This window comes from Myodes glareolus, chromosome 17, assembly GCF_982192425.1.
Source record: "Myodes glareolus chromosome 17, mMyoGla1.1, whole genome shotgun sequence".
Classification (NCBI taxonomy): Eukaryota; Metazoa; Chordata; class Mammalia; order Rodentia; family Cricetidae; genus Myodes; species Myodes glareolus.
Window position 1 is genome coordinate 16,770,797 of NC_142042.1, and position 20,398 is coordinate 16,791,194.

The 20,398-nt window shown below is 39.9% G+C and overlaps 1 protein-coding gene across 4 annotated transcripts in view; it reads left to right on the forward strand.

The window, feature by feature from the left end:
• Pdlim5 (PDZ and LIM domain 5) overlaps nt 1–14,875 on the forward strand; it is a 166,298-nt gene extending 151,423 nt beyond the window's left edge. For all 4 annotated transcript variants that reach the window (XM_085677620.2, XM_085677621.2, XM_085677622.2 and 1 more), the window contains 4 exons: nt 5,037–5,217; nt 6,999–7,119; nt 9,806–9,921; nt 11,914–14,875. In XM_085677620.2, the coding sequence (XP_085533746.1) occupies nt 5,037–5,217; nt 6,999–7,119; nt 9,806–9,921; nt 11,914–12,003 (508 nt within the window). In that variant the 3' untranslated portion in view covers nt 12,004–14,875. The remainder of the gene's footprint in view (nt 1–5,036; nt 5,218–6,998; nt 7,120–9,805; nt 9,922–11,913) is intronic.
• The last annotated feature ends 5,523 nt before the right edge of the window (nt 14,876–20,398 follow it).

Here is a 20,398-nt window from a genome sequence, read left to right on the forward strand (position 1 = left end):
GTAGCAGTGTCTTATTTAACATCTAATGGGAGCATTTATTCCAGGCATGTATACATATGTCAGGCTTCTCCAGCTTGGTTAGTAATATCCCTGCTCACCGTTGCTCAGACTTCATGTGATCTGTCTGCATGTCTGTTTGGTACAGATATATGTACCGTGTATGTGAGTGTGTGTGTGCATGTGTGTCCAGTCTGAATTATTCTCCTTGTTCACTTCTCACTGTTCCTACTGCAGTCCTAATCCAAGACAATATCATTTCTCACCCAGGGTAACAGAGTAAATTTAGCCATTCCTCTCAGCCAGTGTAGATGCCTTGACTCTTCCCTTCCTTTCTTTTGTCAGCCACTGTGTCTTTAGTAAGGGCTGAGGGCGGAGTACTTTAAGGGGAGATGAATATTTAATTCCACCTTGCAGTTATCCAAGCTTGTCATTCCAGTTCACAGGTGGAAACCTAATCGCATCTGGAGCAAGAACTTCTTTAGTGTTAATCCGCTGTTAATGAATTTGTTAAATTGGTGTTTGCTGACACACAGAAGGAAGTGTTTCCTTCTACATAAGAGGGCCTGCTGTTTAATCTACACAGAACCCCGTGGGCAGTGGAGGGAAGCGGTCTTTCACTGGAGCAAGGAGGATCCAGTTAGACTGGCTTTTCCCCTCTTGTTCTGGCTTAGAGGAAAGAGCTCTGATAAAAGCAAGACCCACTGTCTGCTCATATTTTAAAGGTACAGAGTCATGTCCTCTCCTGCTGAGTGTTTTCTTTACTGCTCATGTTTGAAAAAAAAATGAGACATTTAAAAGTTCTTCTTTCAATAGACTAGACTATATTTTTGATTGTTAAGCTCTGTGCCAAAAAGGTATTTTTTTACATAACTTTTTAAGAATATATGCAATGGCTGGGTGGTGGTGGCGGTGGTGGCAGTGGTGCATTCCTTTAATCCCAGTACTTGGGAGGCAGAGGCAGGTAGATCTCTGTGAGTTCAGGTCTTGTAGACCAGCTTGGTCTACAAAGAGCTAGTCCAGGACTGCTGCGGGAGTACCTTCCATTCCTTCAGCCAATAGTCGCTGAAGTACGAGCCCACGGTGCCCCAGGAGCACTGAAGGAGCTGAATACACTCCCGCAACACCGTGGGCTCGTACTTCGGCGACTATTGGTTGAAGGAGCAGAAGGTACTCCTGCAGCACCTCCCCCTTTTGTTTAAGTAAGAGAGTTCTAAGCCTACTACGAAATTATATACAGTAAGCACAAACCTACAAAATTATATACAATAAGTACAGTGCACCAAAGCTACAGAAAAACCTTGTCTTGAAAAGCCCATGCATATATATGCAGTGTGGTGAGGAAGAGATGGCTTGATGGATAAAGCAGTTGGTGCAAAACCATGATGACCTGAGTTAAGATCCCCAACCACAGAAAAGCGCAGGATCCCCAGGGCAAACTAACTACTAAATTCAGGGCCCAGAACCAGGATAATGCTGGGATCCCCAGGGCAGGCTAACTACTAAATTCAGGACTCAGAACCAGGAAAAAGCCGGGATCCCCAGGGCAAGCTAACCAGCGAGGCTAGCTGGGATTGGCATTCTTGGAATTCAGAAAGAGATGAGCAGTGAGGATAGTGCTCAAAAAAGAAAGCTGACGCCAGACTTATGCTTCTGAACACACATGCATGCATATGTATAGTATGCATATACTGCACATAGCTGCATCAAAACACACGAGAACACAGAGCACCAAAAAGGAGGACATGAAATGTTATCTGAATTGCAAAGGGGTACAGACAGGAGTGAAATCACGGGTAGGGCCATTCAGAGTGAAACACGTGTTTAGATAGACACGGTTACCATAAACACCCACAGACTTACCTGTAATCAGCCTACCCATTTGATTTCTCTTTGGTTTGGTTTGGTTTCGTTTCGTTTTTTGCAACCTGCTGCTTAATGTGATTAAAAAATAAAATGATTACTCAAGGGAGTCCAAACTGCTTGTTGAAGAAATCTGGTAGGAAATTTTTTTTACGGAGCTCATGTGAACCTCGTGTGCTCTAAGAGGACCCTCTCATTAGCTTCCAGAAGAACAGGGATGAACATTATGAGGCCGTTTCCTATAGCAATAGTTTATACCAGCTAATGTATCACACCAAACATTGCTCATAAAAGAATGATTCTCTGAGGGCTAGATCTGGTCAAGTGCTGTGATTCATAGATCCAATTCTCTTGGGTTCTGATTTGGTCATAACACATACTTAAGAAAATCTAGGAAACAGATAGTATGTTCCTTACCCAGTTTTTATATGTCTGTGTCCCATCCGCCTGCCCCCCACCCCCACCCCAGGGAAGCCTCCTCAGCTATTTGGGATTAGTAGATGTGCTCCAGTGTCAAAGCTTTCATTTTTAATCCAAGCCCACATCAGTATTTACATTTCGGAAGAATGCACAGTCTGAGGTTGAACTGACTTCTTTTAAAAACTGAGTAACCAATAAGGATCCAGGCCTTAAGGCCGTTGAGCCTGAGATGAGGTGAAGATGTTTCCTAATGAAAAACTCAGGCTAACATTTTTAAATATTTGAATGTGTTTTAATATCCATACAGAATGTGACATAAACCGCAAAGTCCTACTTTACCCTACATTATAGTCACAATAAGTTTATCCTGGAAGTTTCTTTGATCTACACAGCCCAGATACCTAACTCTTGGGAAACCTTAGAGCACTTAGAAAATTTTATTCACCTTTGAGAATGTGACTTCTTGATTGAGTTTGTGGAGTGACAGTATTTATAAAGCAGTCACAAATGGAGGGATAGCTTACTGGGGGTCACATATTTGTTTGCAATAGATGACACACAGCCATTTCTTTTCTTTTAGAAATAATGAACAGATGCCTTCCTTACTAGTCATGCAAAACCATAGTACCTGAAGTACTGAAGGGGACCTGAAGTACTCCCCTGGTCACCCTGAAGTTTTAATAATAGTAAACTAATTACTTCAACTATTGCCAGCCCGTGTACAAAAGAGTATCACATTCCTAATAAGCAGGCTAAGAAAAAAATTAAACTAGAGAACACTTTCTTATGTTTCACAGAAAAAAATAAGTTGAATTTACAGCAATACTGCCTGACTCTTGTAGAACTGAGGGCTGGATCTGAGTTAACACTAGTGATTTTGTGAAGAAAATTAGTATGTGGAATTGGATATGTTGGTACCAGACTTGGTGATAGGGAGCAATTACCAATTACCAAATGGTTGTTTTTTTTTTCTTTTTATTGGGGTGCATGCATGCATGCGTGTGTGTATGTGCATAGAGTGTACATGAGTATGTGGGTGCATGTACTCATGTATGGGTATGCAGAAGCCAGAGAAAGACACTGGATGTGCTCTGCCATTCACTGAGGCAAGGTCTCTCTCACTGAACCAGAACCTCACCTTCCTGACAAGGACAGGCAGCCATGGAGCGCTCAGATTCCTCCTGTTCGCTATCCCAAATCTGTAGTTACAGGCTCATGAAGCCATACCCTATGAGATAGCCATTAAATGCAGATTTGTGTTTTCACAGAGTAGAAGCTGATCTGCATGATGTTCATTGTCATAGCATCCTGCTAGTACTCTGCCTAGACGTCCAGTGCTCCATGCTTGCTAACAATTGTAATTGCCTGCGGTTGACCTGTGATACCGGTTGACAGTAGTGAGATAGAAAGCAGAGTCTCGGTGGACTCGAGTAATACACTGGGAAGTAGAAGCGTCAGCCCTTAGCTTTGGCTCAGTCAGTAATGTTATTATGTTTGGCATATCTTTTGAATACTCTTAGGCCTTGCCACTCCATCTGTTGAACTGAGTTCATAATAATGCCCTGGTCTATCTCACAAGAATGTTGTATGAACAAATTAAATAAGTGTAAAAGTGCCTTGGAGGTAAAGCCATTCCATAAAAAGTCAGTGTGGTGTAGCTACCGAAAAGTGTGTTACAGAGGCTAATCTGCTTCATCTCCGAAGGCTTCTACCCAGATAAGGCTTCGTAATGGGTTCCTGTTAGTGAACCCAGCACATCTTACCAGTTTCTGACTATAGTATTTAAGGGGAAAGATCGCTATATAAATGTTTGTTACCTTCGTAAAAATACACATTAAAATCAGTCTTAACTGGCCATGGTGTAGTTCATATCTATAATCCTAAGTGCTTGGGAGGCTGAGGCAGGAGGATCATGAATTTGAAGCTACCCAAGGTTACCTATTCAGTTTTAGGCCAGTTTAGGCTACAAAGTAAGATCTTGACCCTCCCCCACTCCCAGCTCTGTCATATTTAGAGAAGGGGAAGGAGGGATTGGTAAATGTTGGATTTAAAACTTCAATCATGCAAGATGAATGACCTCTAGAGGTTACTGTAGAACATCAGCCGATGTTTGGTAGCATTATCATACATAGCTAAATACATTTTGAGGGTAGATCTCATATTAAATGCTCTTAATGCAAATAAAATTTTAATTAGTCATATTTGAATGAAATAAAAGCTTTCCAACTAGCTGCAAACAACTGATAAGGCACAACTCAGATTCTGTGATTAATTTAGAAGCTGAATTTGAAACATTTACTAAAGTTGAGAAATAAGCATGACATTATATGTAGGGAAGAAAGTCTGAAGCCTCTCAGGAAATCATTATTCTTAAGGATAAACATCACCAAGTTGAGATTTTTTTTCAGCTTTGCTCCTGTTGTTCTGATGCAGCTTCTCCATCTCAGCATTCTCATTCTCAGTCACAATGATGTATACAAAATGACTCGCTGTAGCGCAGTCAGAGGTGCCCCAAATCCCAAGCAAATGGGAAAGAGGAGGAGGTAACTTCGCTAGGAGGATCTGCCGAGCACTCCTGTTTCTCTTCCCCTTTGTCATCACACACAGTCTCTGTGCAGGTTGTCAGTTCTGCCATGCTCAGTGCTGAAGAAGGGAATCAAGCAGACAGTTAACTAGACATATGTAAGAAGAGATTCTCCCCAGGCCATCATCAAAAGCTTTCATCTTTGGGTCAAGTTGATCTCTTTCCTTGGCAGGGGTCCTTTCCTTGTGGCTCTGGGGAAGTCTTGGCACCCAGAAGAATTTAACTGTGCTCACTGCAAAAACACGATGGCCTACATTGGGTTTGTTGAGGAGAAGGGAGCACTGTATTGCGAGCTTTGTTACGAGAAGTTCTTTGCTCCTGAATGTGGCCGGTGCCAGAGGAAGATCCTCGGGGTGAGTGCTTGAAACTGCTCTGTTTTGCTGTATCCCAAAGCTATGCCGATTCTTATAATAAATCTTTTCATTATTTTTACTTTTTATTTTCTTCTTGTTTTATCAACCCTTTCTGCTTTCTTTAGTTGTGTTTATTATAAAACAAAACTAAACAGACCTCTAAGGAAGTATATCAGACTCCTGGGGTTAGTTGTCTTTGGTTTTCCCTTACTGAGGTCTGGCTTGTCTGGTGAAAGTCTAGCCACCATGGGAAAAATAATTTACTGTGGGTGTGCTACCTCAGCAGGACCCTGTTTGCTCAGGATGAAGAGGCCGTCCAGGACCACACACAGGAGCTTTCAGGACTGACACCTTCGCTGGTGTAAATTAAATTCCATAGCTTTTATAAGAGCAGCCTTTCCCTACTTGTCAGAGTTCAAGCATAGGACACTGATCTCATAAAATATATAAAATTTGTAAAATATGAAGCTTATAATATTTTTATTTGAATAACTATAATGTTTAAAACTGTGATTTCAGTTATAGAAGTGCACATATGATAGGAAAAACATTTCAAGCTATACTGTTTTGGCAAAAGAAAGAAATAATGATGAGTAGATGCACTTCATGTCATATAACATCCAATTTTAGTAAGAGTCCAGTGTCTACTATAGGTGACCAGTAGTGGGGGGAATTTGATTTTAGAAGAAACCAGTGTTCATGGCTTTAACATATACAAGTTGGAATGGCTTTGCTGAATTCTGCCTACTACTCTTAATCTCAAAATACAATAATGAAACTATAGAAAATTTGAATTATGGAGAACATGCTTAAGTAGCTTTAAAAATAGTTATAGTTATAAATATGCCACCTGATCGATTTCTATGCTATTAATTTGTCCAATGTGTTGGTAATAAAGGAATATAATGGCTAGCCTGTTCCTCGTAAGTGCTGACAGATAATCAGTTAGTAAGCTGTATATTAAAGTACTATTTAGTGAGTAAACGTATTCTGTGGATTAGAGCATAATTAATAAAATTAATTATGTAAGAATTGTAAAAGCTGTTAGACTATAGGAAGTGAAAGAATTTCCATGTTATTAAATATTCTTCAGAAATTGTTTTTCAATTGCTTTACATCTTCTCAATCAAATCCGTTGAAATAATTCTTGAAAAACTAGCAACCCAAACCTTTTACTGATTAAAATCTCTTCCTAGCCTTGCGCCTTGGAGTATTTAACCAGGAGGACATTGTGAGCTAGGATCCTTGCTTTTATGGTTCACACTTTACTCGATGGAGTAAGTGCACAGTGCAGCCACAGCTGATTCCAAAAAGCTAAACACTCAATGAGCTAATTGGATTATACTGATTACATTATTGCTTCCATAATGCACTGGAGTTTAGGTTTGTTTTAGTTTTTAAATGCTTTCCCTTCCTTCATGACATTTTCAAGATAATGCCATGAAAGTTTTTCAGGTTAATGCATCCAGGCCAACCCTTTGAAAGAAAGCAGAATGTGTTGTAGCGAGCATTTATGTGATCCTTCCCTTAGTCACTGCATGTGAAGGCTTAGTAATAGTGATTATTTTGTTTATGGATTTGTATTTATGGAAAGCAGACACATTAAATAGTTTTCAGTGATGTGTGAATCTATCACTAAGTTTCTCATTTCTTTGATGAAAAGTTCAAGACAAAGATGAAATACTATGCCTACGTTAAGCTAGCGTAGTACAACAGTAAGTGTAGGTATTGGTGTGTTTATTGTCATCTTTTTTAAAAATCCATCTGCCTTTCTATAACAGGAAGTCATCAATGCTTTGAAACAAACCTGGCACGTGTCCTGTTTTGTGTGTGTGGCCTGTGGAAAACCCATTCGAAACAATGTTTTCCACTTGGAAGATGGAGAGCCATACTGTGAGACTGGTGAGATAATAAACCTTTAGAGCCTTAATTAAGTATAAAGCTAAATCACTTATATTTCTGTAAAACTGAAAGAGAAGTGTAGGCCAATGACGTTTCCTTATTATTTTTGAGGCATTACACATTACATATTACTCAATAGATAGCAAAACAAAATAATAAAAACTATTCATGACCTTGTCAACATAAACATTTCCAACTTCATCATTAACATCATGAACATTAAGAACACTAACATTACTTAGTAGGAAAAATATGTTCGAATCTCCAATCATTATAGATATAAATTCTACCCAAAATGTAGCTTAAAGCTACTTGTTGTGGTAATGAATACCTCGTGGTTATAAATAAACATGAGAAATGTTTAACATTCGGGAAAAAAAAAGTGAAGTCATTTGCTACCTTTACTGAATAGGAACGTAATCTTGGCTAAGATTGCTCTCTAGTAAAGATATTCTTAATGATTTAGCTTCTACCTGAACCCCCAGCACTTCCTTTTCCTTTGCCACATTTGCAAGAGAACGTTCTTACCATTTACTCCTCATTCAGATATTGCTTGCACAATGCATATTTCAAAATATGAAGCATGCTTTCCTTTATTTTGCCTCTACTAACTACCAGTAACTGAATTCCCACTGTTGAGTTTTAATCTTATTTTAGATTGAAATTCAAAATGTGGTCCTAGAAGAAGGGATTATTGCCCAGTGGTGCAGTTAAAGAGACTATCGGCCTTTGTCTGCAGCTGGTTCAGCATCACTTAACTCTTTGCTCAGTACTCTGGTTTTCACGTTGCCCTTAGCCCCTTAGTTAGGAAGAGTTTGGCTCTGTTCCAGATTGCTCACCAGGAAGCCCCGGAACCTCCAATAAAATACCCCATGTGTTGTTAGCAGTATAAGTTGACTGGAAAGTTCCTACCGTCTTCAGAGTATCTCGTGTTCTACAGCTTATTTTTTCTGAAGAGAGACTTGGGTTTTGTTTGGTTGATTGGCTGGTCTGTGAATTTTAGCAACTTTGTAAGACATTATGATTAACTGAAAAGCATAAACATCTATCTAGGCTAGGATGCTTAATGTCTTCTAGGAAATCATGACGTAAAACTAATGCATTGCTAGCAGAGGGGAATCATGGTCTAAATTTTATTCTTTTCCCTTAATCTTCAACTAGTTCTTAGTAGTGTTCCCATCTCAGTAGATGGCTGCATTGTCCACTGTCTCAACACCTAGGATTCCTCTCTCTGTTCTTCCAAAACAGAATCTACCAAGTAATTCTGGCAATTCCACATCCAGTGCACGTTAGATAAGCATCTCCTTCCCTCTCCAGTGTGCCCAGCTTGCTCTCACTCTTTGCCTGGACTTCCCAAAAGCAGGTGCAGAGTAATTGGGGCAATGACAACAATAGCAGATTGTGCTTGTATCCTGTAAATGGCATCTACTAGAATGAGAACCGTCCTCCTTGCTGCTTTGCCAGATTTATCTTCTGCCTCTTTACATTCTGACACTAGATTTAACCCATATCTTATCCCTTTATTATTTCTGAACATGACTAAGATTTTATTTCTGGCTCCTCCAGGGCCTTCATACTTAACAGCTTCTTCTAACTAGAATATTTTCAGTGTGATTCCTCCTTGTTCTTTGAGTCTCATCATGACTGCTATGTACCAGAGAAGGTTTTTCTCACTCTCCTATAATGTAGTATGTACCTGTGCCCCTACCTGTTCTGTATCATAGCACTGGGTTTGGCTTCATTGTACTTATCACAATCTTAACCGAAGCCTCATGTGACGAGCATCCACGCCTGTCCTTTTTACCTCTGTGGTGCCAGGAGCACTGCCTCATGGAGTGTATGGAGGTGTAGTCCGCATGTGGTGCTACAGAATATTTGTCTCAAGCTGCATGTTACATGATCTCTCCCCTCCAATGTCAGGTGGATTGACATTATTAAAGGCCAAAAGTTGGTCATAGGTCAGCAAAGTAGTGAAGTTGAGTATAGGAGAATAACAATGTGACAGCACTCCTATTTAACAATAGAAAAGGGACAAGGCCACTTTCATCAGAAGGGAATCCTGTTAGTATTTTAGAACTAATCCGTCAAGTTATTTGTGTTCTCTGACTAAAGATTTCCTGTATGGAGTCATAAAACTGGCAGGAAGATATAATGAAAGAAAGTATGGCTGGTTTTATTGGCATAGTCCAGCTAGGAATTCATTTGGGAAAGTGTCCTGAAGCCTGTACTTGAATGTTAACCAGTAGGGTTTGCCATGTTTGCTCTCGTATATTAACTAGGCTCATTGTTGCAACTGATTGAGAGTCCTTTACTGTTCCTCGGCATGTCCAAGTGCACTGAAAACTGCACAGGACAGCGATCTCCTGTTCATGCATCTGACATTTAAACAGAGAGACATGGAACACAGGATATACAATAAAAAACTAAATTTCACTGTAGTGTTTGCCATGCTGGATGTACATCCCAAGCAAGGTAGTGGTTCCTCTGCAGAAACTGTCCTGTTTCCCCTCCAGCCCAGTGAGGAAATCCCCACCAAGCTGCCCCACCCCCAGTGGGTATTGTATTCCTCAGTTCCACCTCAGTCCTTGCCTTATCTCATTTAACTCCCATCTTACCACTGTTTTCTGTGACCTGCCGTTCCAAAGCCTCACCGTGTACAAATTGCATCTCTCCTAACCTGATACAGATTATTATGCTCTATTTGGAACCATATGCCGTGGATGCGAATTCCCCATAGAAGCTGGCGACATGTTCCTTGAAGCTCTGGGCTACACCTGGCATGATACTTGCTTTGTATGCTCGGTAAGTCAGCTGCTATCCTGGTCAGAGCTTAGTGCTCGGGAAGTAACAGCACTTGGGTCTTTCCTTTCCTCAGAAGAAATGAACAGTTTTTTGATGTTCTTAAAAGTTGTATTTGACATTATTTGGCATATAATAAGATCTTACCCCAAAGAAAATATGACTTTTAATGCATTCTTATCTCTAAGAACATTTTTGCCCTTTTTTTAAAAATATGAGTTCTTTTCTTAAATTTCTTTATTAAACAATTTAAGTTACTTTTGACATATTGGGTATTTCTTAAATAGAAAACAAATTCTAAAAAAAACAGATAGCCAGCAAGATGTCTCAATTTTTTTTTCCTGACTCAGAAATAGCTCATGAATTTTCTTTTCTTTTTGAAACGGTAATGAACATGCAAAAGAATTTTACCTATTTCATTTGCTACTTTAATGTTCTTGGTTTTGATTTTATTTGTTTTTGGTGTTTGTATGTGTATGTGTGTGTTCATGTGTTTACGTTATTATGGAGACTGAAGGACGGCCTCAAGTGTCACCTTCAGAACCCTGGCCCCTCCTTTGAGACAGAGTTTCTCATGGGCCTAGAACCTGCCAATTGGGCTAAATGGGCTGGCCCTCTTTTCTTCACTTTTCCAGCCTTGGGATTACAAGCATGCATGTACCATGACACCCAGTATTTGTTCATGGTTTTGGGGGCTCAAACTCAAGTGCTTTATTGATGGAGCTATCCCCACCAGCTCTTTGTGGAGACTGGAGACTTGGTCTCACTGTGTAGCTCCAGCAGACCTGGAACTCCCTATGTCAATGATGATGAGGCTGCCCTTAAATTCATAGAGATTCACCTGCCTCTGCCTCCTGAGTTCTGCAACTAAAGGTGTGAATCACTATACCTGGCCTTCTGAGTTTTATTTTTAATAATTCAGACAGATCAAAAGATTAACATTGACCCTAAGATAATTTTGATATATAAAGCTCATATTCAGTAAAGATGCTACATTCTAGTATTTGATATCTGTTACTGCTGTTAGATGTAATATATCTAACAGTGTTTGATACCCATTGTATAAAAGAATAGATAATAGTGAAATCAAATTATTTCTCCAAACATTTTCTTTGAACACTTCTTGTTTTTACTTCATTCATCATTTAGACTTCATAAAGCTTATAAAAAGCAACTTTTACATATTAACCTTCTCAGGAAAGCCTTCTCATGAACGTCGCCATTTGCGAGAGAGCAGAAACGGCATGAAGGGAAAAGTGGGGGTGGTCTGACCACAAAACCACCGCGCTGGCAGATACTGCCCAAGGTGTTCACTGTAGAGTCAAGTTAAATCAGTTCTTTCACAAATGAATAGCTTTATCCAGAAAGTAAATGAAAGTCAACCTATGGGGACTGGAAAGATGGCTAAGTGATTAAGAACTCTTGCTGCTCTTGCAGAGGACCCGAGTTTGGTTCCCAACACTCAGATCAGGCAACCCCCAACCAGGGCTCTCAGTGCATCTCATTTCCCACAGCACCTCCACTCACATACACATACCATACTCAGACTCATACACATAATAAAAAAAATCAAGTAAAAGATAAAAATAATCTATGGCCAGTATATAAGAGAACAGACTGACATTGGGTTTGGTCATGCTTAGCAAAGCTATTGAACTGTTTCTTTTTTAATTCGTTAATTTTTTTTATAAGAGGAAACATTTAAAAGATTGATTAGAATTTGTATACTTAGTGTGACTCTTTGATGTATTAAAGTTTTCATTAGGACTAAATGCTTCCTTCTTGGTAAAGAAGAGCAGTCATCAGTGTTTTAAATAAACCAGACTATGTTCCAGAAGAAAAAAATCACTCTGCTTTTCCAAGATGACTAATATGTCATGGTAATCATGATGTATCAGGATGTCTGACACAGCTATCCACAGAGGGACAAATCTCACTTTGGGAGATTTGATTTAAATAATGATAGTCTTTTTAAGTAACTCTTCTTTTTTGCAGGTGTGTTGTGAAAGTTTGGAAGGTCAGACATTTTTCTCCAAGAAGGACAAGCCTCTTTGCAAAAAACATGCCCATTCTGTGAATTTTTGAAAATCAACAGTTCCAGAAAGAGAAGAAATCTGAAGAAAAGGGGGGAAATTAAAATTATCATTTAATTTTTAGTTTTAATATTTATATGGAGTTCTAAAATAATAATAACTCTGAATGGATAAACTCCAACATTAAAAACCCAGTCTGTGAGAAAATGTTTGGCTTCAGAAAGTCACAGACAGTTTGGGGTTTATTATGACTAGCCTGTATTTTCTGCCCATGAAGTAGCCTTTATAAAAATCAATTTCCTGACTACCAAACTCATCTTGGAATAAATTAGCAAAGGATTACATTTTAGAATTAAAAACTCTAGCCTCTATGCTGAAGTGATACTTTCTTTCCTTGTAGCTATGAGAATCCCCAGAGGGCAATATAAGTGCCTTAGACTTTATTAATAAGAATAATTGTTTTAATAAACTCATTTTATCTTTAAAATAGTAAGTAGGAGTTTAAATAAACTTTATGAGTAGGACCATGCTATCTTTTTTTAAAATTTTTTTAATTTTTTTTTTTTTTTTTAGTCTGTGTGCATGCTTTGGTCTTATCATTGGTCCTCTTAGTAAGACAGCCCAATTGATCGTAGTTTGTTATGCAATAAGAGATGCTGTGTTCTCCTGTGTTCTTCCTAAGGCTGCCATGTTGCATGTTGCTTACAGGTCACAGATGCTGATCTCTTCAGATAGGGCAGTTTGATTGCACTGTGGGTGGCTCATCACCTGGGCTAGGCTGCAGTGTTTCTCCTCTCTTATGCTGACGTGAAGAGAATTCAGTAGTGCTTAGACTAATAGTTTTCTCTCTCTTTTTAACGAGAATAGGTAGAAGATAAAGGAGCTAGAAATTGGGAAAATAAAGCAATTGAGAAGTAAAAAAGAATCACTTGCTCCTTTCAGATAATGAACTGATTAGTGTTTACAGTTGTGTCACTGACTGAATGACAATGTGGAAACTCTTTGCCTGGTAATTTTTTCAATTGAGGATTAGGATAAAACACAAGTTATTGTTGTTACTGTTTGTTTGTTTGCTTTTCGGTTTTGTTTTTTGTTTTTTTGTTTGTTTGTTTTGTTTTTGCTTATTTGGGGTTGTTCTGGAATTTTGTTTGTTTGACTGGGATTTTTTCCTATCAGAAGGAAGTAAATTCCCTCTCATTGTGTGATCATGGAGTTAGGCAACTTTTATTCTCTGCCGTTTGGAAGGACAGGGAACCATGATCCATTGCTCACATTGTCCTGTCGTGTGTTCTCCTTGATTGGGCAGAGCATTGTAGTCAGGAAAGTAGCTATGAGAAAGCCATGCAGCGTGGCTCACTGCCCAGTGAGAAAACAAATTATGGCATTTGATATTTTTTTTTTCTACAATGAATGAAAGCCCCTGATCCTGCTGAGTTGTGACTAAATCTGTTGGGAGCACGGGGCTTTCAAAATTCAGATAGAGCACCCAGTTCTTGCTGCCCCATCTTTAAAGAGCACCTGTGCGTGTGTGTGTGTGTGTGCGCGCGCGCGTGGAGGAGACCATAGGCTACAGTATTTGTTTAATCATCCCCCAGAACTTTCAAGGTATCTGTCCTGAAAGCTGCTAATTTATGGACTAGTAAATTTATATTATATGCAGATAATAACAAACTGGGGGATAAATGAACAGGAAGGGTGGCACATGTAAACCGGAAGTGTCTCCAGTAGCAGCCCAGACGGCCTCCTCACCTGTGCTTGTAGGAGTCAGTGCTGGAACGTTTTGCTCACATTAGATCATTTTGCTGCAGACTCACTGGCTCAGGTGCATTATTTCTCATCTGAATGTCAGGCTTTGGCTTTATACTACAAAAGAATGGGGTTTTTTTGTCTTTTATATGCTATGCCATGATAATGCCATGATAATCACAACTCATTGGCAGTTGCATATTCAAATAATTTTCTTTGACTTGGATTTACTATAAAGTTACCTTTCCTTAAGGTTTTCACTTTTATTAAACCTTATTTCTCTGTTACTTGTGAAATATAATACTGCATTTTATAATGCCGTATTTCTCTAAATTTAATCTCTATAATGGTAGTGTGGCTTGCTAATTTGGCGTTGTGTCTTTATTCTTTGCCTATCATGTTGTACGGCAAGTTTTGTTTCAGTTCCTAAAACAGTGGCTCCCGGGAGATAAGTTCTCACCATAACCAGAAGAGTCTTCTGCATTGAGGATCGGCATGCTCCATGTACTAGCATGGATCCTTTAGTACCTGGCACAGCACTTTACCCTTCTGGCAGGCTCACTGAGTATCTCGTATAAATCTTCTGTGTCAGTAGCATTTTTTCATTATTACATTTTCAACATAGAACACTGAGTTTTTCTCATGCTAAGTGTTTATTTTGAAAGTTTGCTCGATAAGCTCCAGATGAAAACAGTAGTGCATAATTCTTCGTGTCCATTATTCGATTTCTCATTTTTGAGACTTCGAGGGGCCAAGATTGATACTGTTTCTCTAATTGTTCTGGACGGCTGTTGCCTATTGAAATAGGAACCTCTGCTTATGTTCATAGCCACTCCGTGTTTCCTGTTAGTAGGGTTACCTTCTCCGTGTAAAACTAAAGCCAAATTATTTGGCCACAGTATTAAAAGTGATCATTTATCTTTCAAATATTGATACAAAACCGTATTTAAAATTCTCTACAACAAAATGTATTCTTTTCAAGGAACGCTAGATACTTAATGTGTAATTTGCCATACCCGTCAATCATTGTCTTTTGTTCCCTTGCATTTTTAAGTTTGTATGTAGTTACTCTTTTGCTTTTGGGTATGTTTTCTAATTAATACAATCACACTAGAAATATAATCTGTATAGTGATACCTTAATGAGCACGTACTCAATAAACACCTGCAATGATGACACACACGCCTGGTTTTTCTCTCTGGGTGGTATGTGATTTCACTTAAGTGAACATGGGGAGAAAGTCACGTTCCTTCCTCATAGGATGTGAAGATGTCATAGCCCCCCCGAAGAGCCTCTGCCATGGTATTGGCCAATCCCAATGACCCAGAAACAGGACATTTGAAAATACTGCATTTACTGTATTATTCACCTTTTGTGCTTTGCATGTATAATGTTTTATATTTATAAGTTAGTAGATAAGCTGTCTTTAAATACGTTTGTTGCCAAAATGATTAATTGGAATGACCTAGTATCATGCCTTGTTATGTCATGGATCGTAGGCAGAGAACAAATTCCCTGCTCTTTCCATTTGGCTGAGCCAGGCTATGTACAGCTCAGCTCAATCTCATTAGCTGACTGGTCATTGCTAGGTAGGCTCACTCACCTCTTACTCATTTGTTTAGTGGCTGGAGGGGGATATTTTTTCCTAACTGTATAAATTAAGGGATGTCTGCGTTTCAGGCTGTACATTGGGAATGGGAGAGAAACTCAAGTCTATTTTGCCCACAGTATATTAAACTCCAGAAGCCAAACTTTTAAGGGCATCGAGTCTGCATCTGACATTTTAATAGCTGCTGTTTGGTTTCTGTCAATCACGTCATTGCACATTAAAATGCACCGACAGAATAAGAGATCTGTCATTCCTTCGTTAAGAAACAGTAATCCAGTACGAGATTTATAGGCTTACGTCTCAACTGTGTGTTCACAATAAACCCCCCCTTCGGTGCTGAAACCAGAGCAAGACTCCCTGCCAGTCAGTGTTTTCTACTCACTTGTCCCCAATATAAGATTATCAAAGGTTTTCTGACTGAACTACATATAAAAATCCTTTTGCCAGCAAAAGCTTAATTTAGCTTGGCAGTTTCCCTTTCTGAGCACTCTCCCAGACAAGATCTTGGTTATATCAGAAACACATAGGCACTATGTATTATTAGCAGGCCTGGTGTTAATTAGGGAGAATTACCAGAAATAGTTTGCCTTGTGGAAATTTATTACAGAATCACACTTGACTGATGGCAGAATAGGAGTTGCTGAGAGAGAGCAGCTCCCACTCATAACCACTAATTAATAGGGTGCCAAAATTCTGCAGAGAAAGTTGCATCCCGAGTGTGGGAGCCTCACAGGGAAAATGGTTCCTGTGCAGTACTTAAAATTTAACAGAGGAAAGGAACCGGACACATGGCTACCTAACAGAATAGCAGGCTGCGGGGGCATTGGGCTGTATGAATGAAAGGGCTTAACTCAGTAAGTGCCGAGCCCCAGAGTATAAACAAAAGGTTATACATTTTGTTTTCTGACCAGATCTCACTGTGTAGCCTAGGCTGGCTTGAAATTTGAAATCCTCCTTCTTCCTCGATCTCCTGAGTCCTGGGATGCCCTGCTTACACCAGAATGCCAAACTCATGCATATTAACTATTTTTAATATGGCAAAGTATCTGCTTCCTCAGCTTCATTTTATAAAAAGAATTTGGTGTTCACTATGTAGTCTGTGGTATGTCATTGAATTCTGATTCTTGATTCCATGATTTGCAGCCTGTCTGTATAGGTGGCAGGATCACACAAGTGCTGTTTAATAAGAAAGGTGTGGCTTCTACCCTTGAGTGTGGATGGGAGGAGGATGAGATGCATCTAATGATTGGCACTAATGGCAGAGCACTGGGGAGCCCTCCTAAATTACAGCTTGTCAAGAAATCAATTTCTTTCCTGTCTCTAACTGCTTGTAATTACGCGCAATAAAGCTTGGGGCTGTTGTTTAGGAGAATAAAACATTTCCATGTCAGAAAACCGCTGATCACTGACCTCAGGGAGGAAACTCGAATGACTTAGAATTCACAGAGGGTCTAATTCTTCAATTTCTCAGTTATGGTGAATGCGGTTCCCAAAGAATGCAACTTCTGTGCCAGGCCCAGATAGGACAGACACAGACAATTGACACAGGGCGTTCGTGTTTCAAAAGTCTCTGTGTCCAAAGTGTTTTAATTGGATTCTAAGTTAGTTTTTCATTTTCATATTCTAAACTCTCACATTTCCCCCTAAGATTTCAAATACAATTTGGTTTATTTTTTTCTTCTTCTCTCCTTTCTGCCCCCACCATTTCATCTTTGCTTGTCCCCTCACACAGCTAGTGCCCTTATAATCTGCTTAAAAGTCTCCTTGTTTCAGGTATAATTTGCTCTAATACCTTACAACGCACCTTGTGCTTCTGACACTAGTGTATCACTAATAACCTAACTTCTCCAGATCAGTGGGAAAGTGGATGGCGCTCCAGTGACATCATAGCTTATGAGTCTGGGCATAAATAAAAGTTTCTTTTGTGAAACCTATGTTGATGTTGTTCTGACTCCGGATGCTTTGTCCTTGTTTGCTCGAGAGTGCTATCAGTGCCCACCCTGAATGAAGTAGAGAGTGGAAAACATGGAACTTTCCAAGTATGAACTTCGCTGTGTTGAATTGATTCTGTTGACTTGACGCTTGTCATTCATTCCGCTCTGTTAAATTACTGTGCTACTCTGTAAAGTTTTTTCCTGGTGCCATTTTAAATATTTTGAATAAAAAAATGAATCTATCAGCAGGTTGAGAGTTGCTTTGCTCTTGAGAAAGTTTTCTAACCCATACACATCTGTCATAGCCTGCTTATTCCTGATCTTGCCAACTTTGATACTGTTAACCAAGTCAACATAGATTATAATGGTCTAAATTAAAGCCAGGCAAAAGGATAACAAAGGGCTGGAGAGACAGCTCAATAAGCCCTTGGCACAGAAAGGAAGATCCAAGTTCAGTCCCCAGCACCATGTAGAAAAATACAGTGGAGGCACACAACTATAACTCAACACTGAGGAGAAAGATAAATTTCTGAAGCAAGCTGGCCAGCCAGCCTGGTTTAATCTATGAGTTCCAGGCCAGTGGGAGACCCTGTCTCAAATCATGCACCCAGGAATATAATAGACATACACAATAATAAACAAACAAATAAATAGTGGGTAGCTTGAGACTGAGAAGGAGGGCAGCTTGAGAAGGAAGTCCTGTCTCTATGGCGAGGGCTCACACCTTGTTGGAGACAGTGGTTTCAGTCCACCAAATGACAGAGGTGTTCTCTAGGTTCCTGAAGCTGGAGCTCAACCTCAAAGTTCTAAGCACCAAGTGGGTCGGATGCATTAGGAGCTGGGGTGCTCCTTTGAGCCCAGGCCTAGAATAGAAAGTGGCAAGAGGCCACTGCAGGACGTGAGATCTTGATATCTGCAATCTGGACTCGGGGCTGGGCAGTGCACCGTCAGACATCCGCTCACACATGCAGCACACTGGACCACACAGAAAAGCAAAGTGCAGCACCCCAAGTGGAAGAGCTGCTCCTTGCTGCAGCAGCATGCTCCTTAATATGACAAAGGTTAACCCCATGACTGCAACAGAAAACTGCTTTGAGACCAGTTCAGTGTCCTGGAGCAAACACCAAAAGTAACGTGGAACTGGAAGTCAATAAAGTTAGTCACTGACCCTGGACTCAAAGGAAAACAAAATTCTCCACTACACTGATGTCCATAACACCGAACATTGTGCATATTGATGAACTGTAAAGCCAAACAAGCTGAGGCTGGAGCTCACTTCCCTAGCACACCAAAGGCCTGGGTTTAACATCACAGAAACACAGTTGCACAAGAAATCCTAGCCCGGTGTGGGAGCTCACACCTGGAATCCTGGTACTCAGGAGACTGGGAGAATTGCCATGATTTTAAGGACATTGTGACCTTATTCTAGGCCAACCTGGGCTACTTTGAAGTAAGACCTTATTTTAAAAATTTTAAAAAGAAAGAAGGGGATAGAGATGTGGCTCAATTGGTAGAATCCTTTCCTAGAATTTCATGAAGCCCTAGATTTGAGCTCAAGCATAGTGGTACGTGCCTATAATCCCAGTACTGGGGAGGTAGAAAATCAGGAGGCTCAAAGGCTGAAGGTGTCTTTTGTCTTCCATAGAGAACCAAGACCAGTCTGGATTATGGAAGGGAAGGGAAAGGAAGGAAAGGAAAGAGAAGGGAAGAAAGGAAGGGATGGGAAGGGAACAGAAGAAGGGAAGGGAAAGACAAAGGGAAGGAGCAAACAACAACAACAAAACCTACCTTGTTCTTTATTGCCAGAAATCCTTTGATAACGTGCTTTCAATATACAAAGAAGTGGCCACATTGCACTAAAGTATTTTTCAGTCTACCCTTCAGATGTCTAGTATAACTGGGTAGTTCTGATTACTGAAGAAACTAGTTAGATGTGTACTAGGACATGACCTAAGAAGTGTTTGCACGCATTGGTTTCCATGTGTGGGAAGGGTTGAAGCATTTGTTACCTAATAATGACTTCAGTGTCCTGGAGTATTCAGCGTGAACATCTGTTCACATTCCATATCCACATTAATCACTTGCACAGTCCTGTCCCCTCTCTAAGAAAAGGTGAGAGGGTAAATCAAGACTTGTCTAATCAGGATTTGATTCGTTGTGGACATGTTGTAGTTTAGGTGGTGTCTTACCTGTTATTTGAGAAACACTAGTGATTCAAAGCACTCATGACCTGTAATAAAGTTTACTCTTTTTACCAATAAATTTCATCCTCATATCAATATGATGGTGAACCTATAGAATACGATCGAAATACAGTTTCTCTGAAGGCCAGTTTAAATTATTGTCCCAAACATTGATACTCATGTATTTTTCATTCTTATTAGAAATTAGGAAATGAAATAACCCTGAGAAGTTCTTTTCTAAGAATATACACCTACTACCTGGAAAATCTGAGAGTCAGACTTTTTACTAGACTAGGGAGAAATACGTTTACTTGGAGTCCCTCTTACGAATAAGAGCTGTATATACATTAATAGTCATGCCGGTGTCAAGAAAGGCACGGCTTTGATGGAACACGCAGCCCTGAATGCTGTATCTGCCCGACGTGCAGTTGCCTGCTGCACAGATGTCAATATTTGGGAGTCTTTCATTGGACCATCTGTTCTTCAAGGGTATTTGTGATGCGAGAGTCCTCTCTGCAATGTGCCATTTGCTGTCCTTTGTGTTTTTGCTACATTTCACAGTCCACATGCTGTGGAGCTAAAAAGCCACAGGACTCATGAGAGAGGGATGGCTTGAAGTGTGCATAACACCAAACGCGCTCGTTAACTAATTAGAAAACTGCAGGAAATAAATGCAATTAATATTGCCTCCTCACACCGAAGTCCACGATGCTGGGTATAAGATGGTAGAAAAGAAGTCAGCATGGTTGACACCCAGTAATGTTACCTTACCTGTGCGAGGAATTTAGATGCCAGTACGAGACTGAAAGATGGGAACAGCAGAGGGAGCAAAGCTGCAGACTCTACTGACAAGGTTGCATAGATCCTGGTTTTATTCAATCAAAATGAAAGCTCTGCTGCTTCATAATGGCTCACACCAGTGCTAAGTCCGCCGAAGCAAAGCTGGAAAACCCAGCTGCCTCCACATCTGTTTTG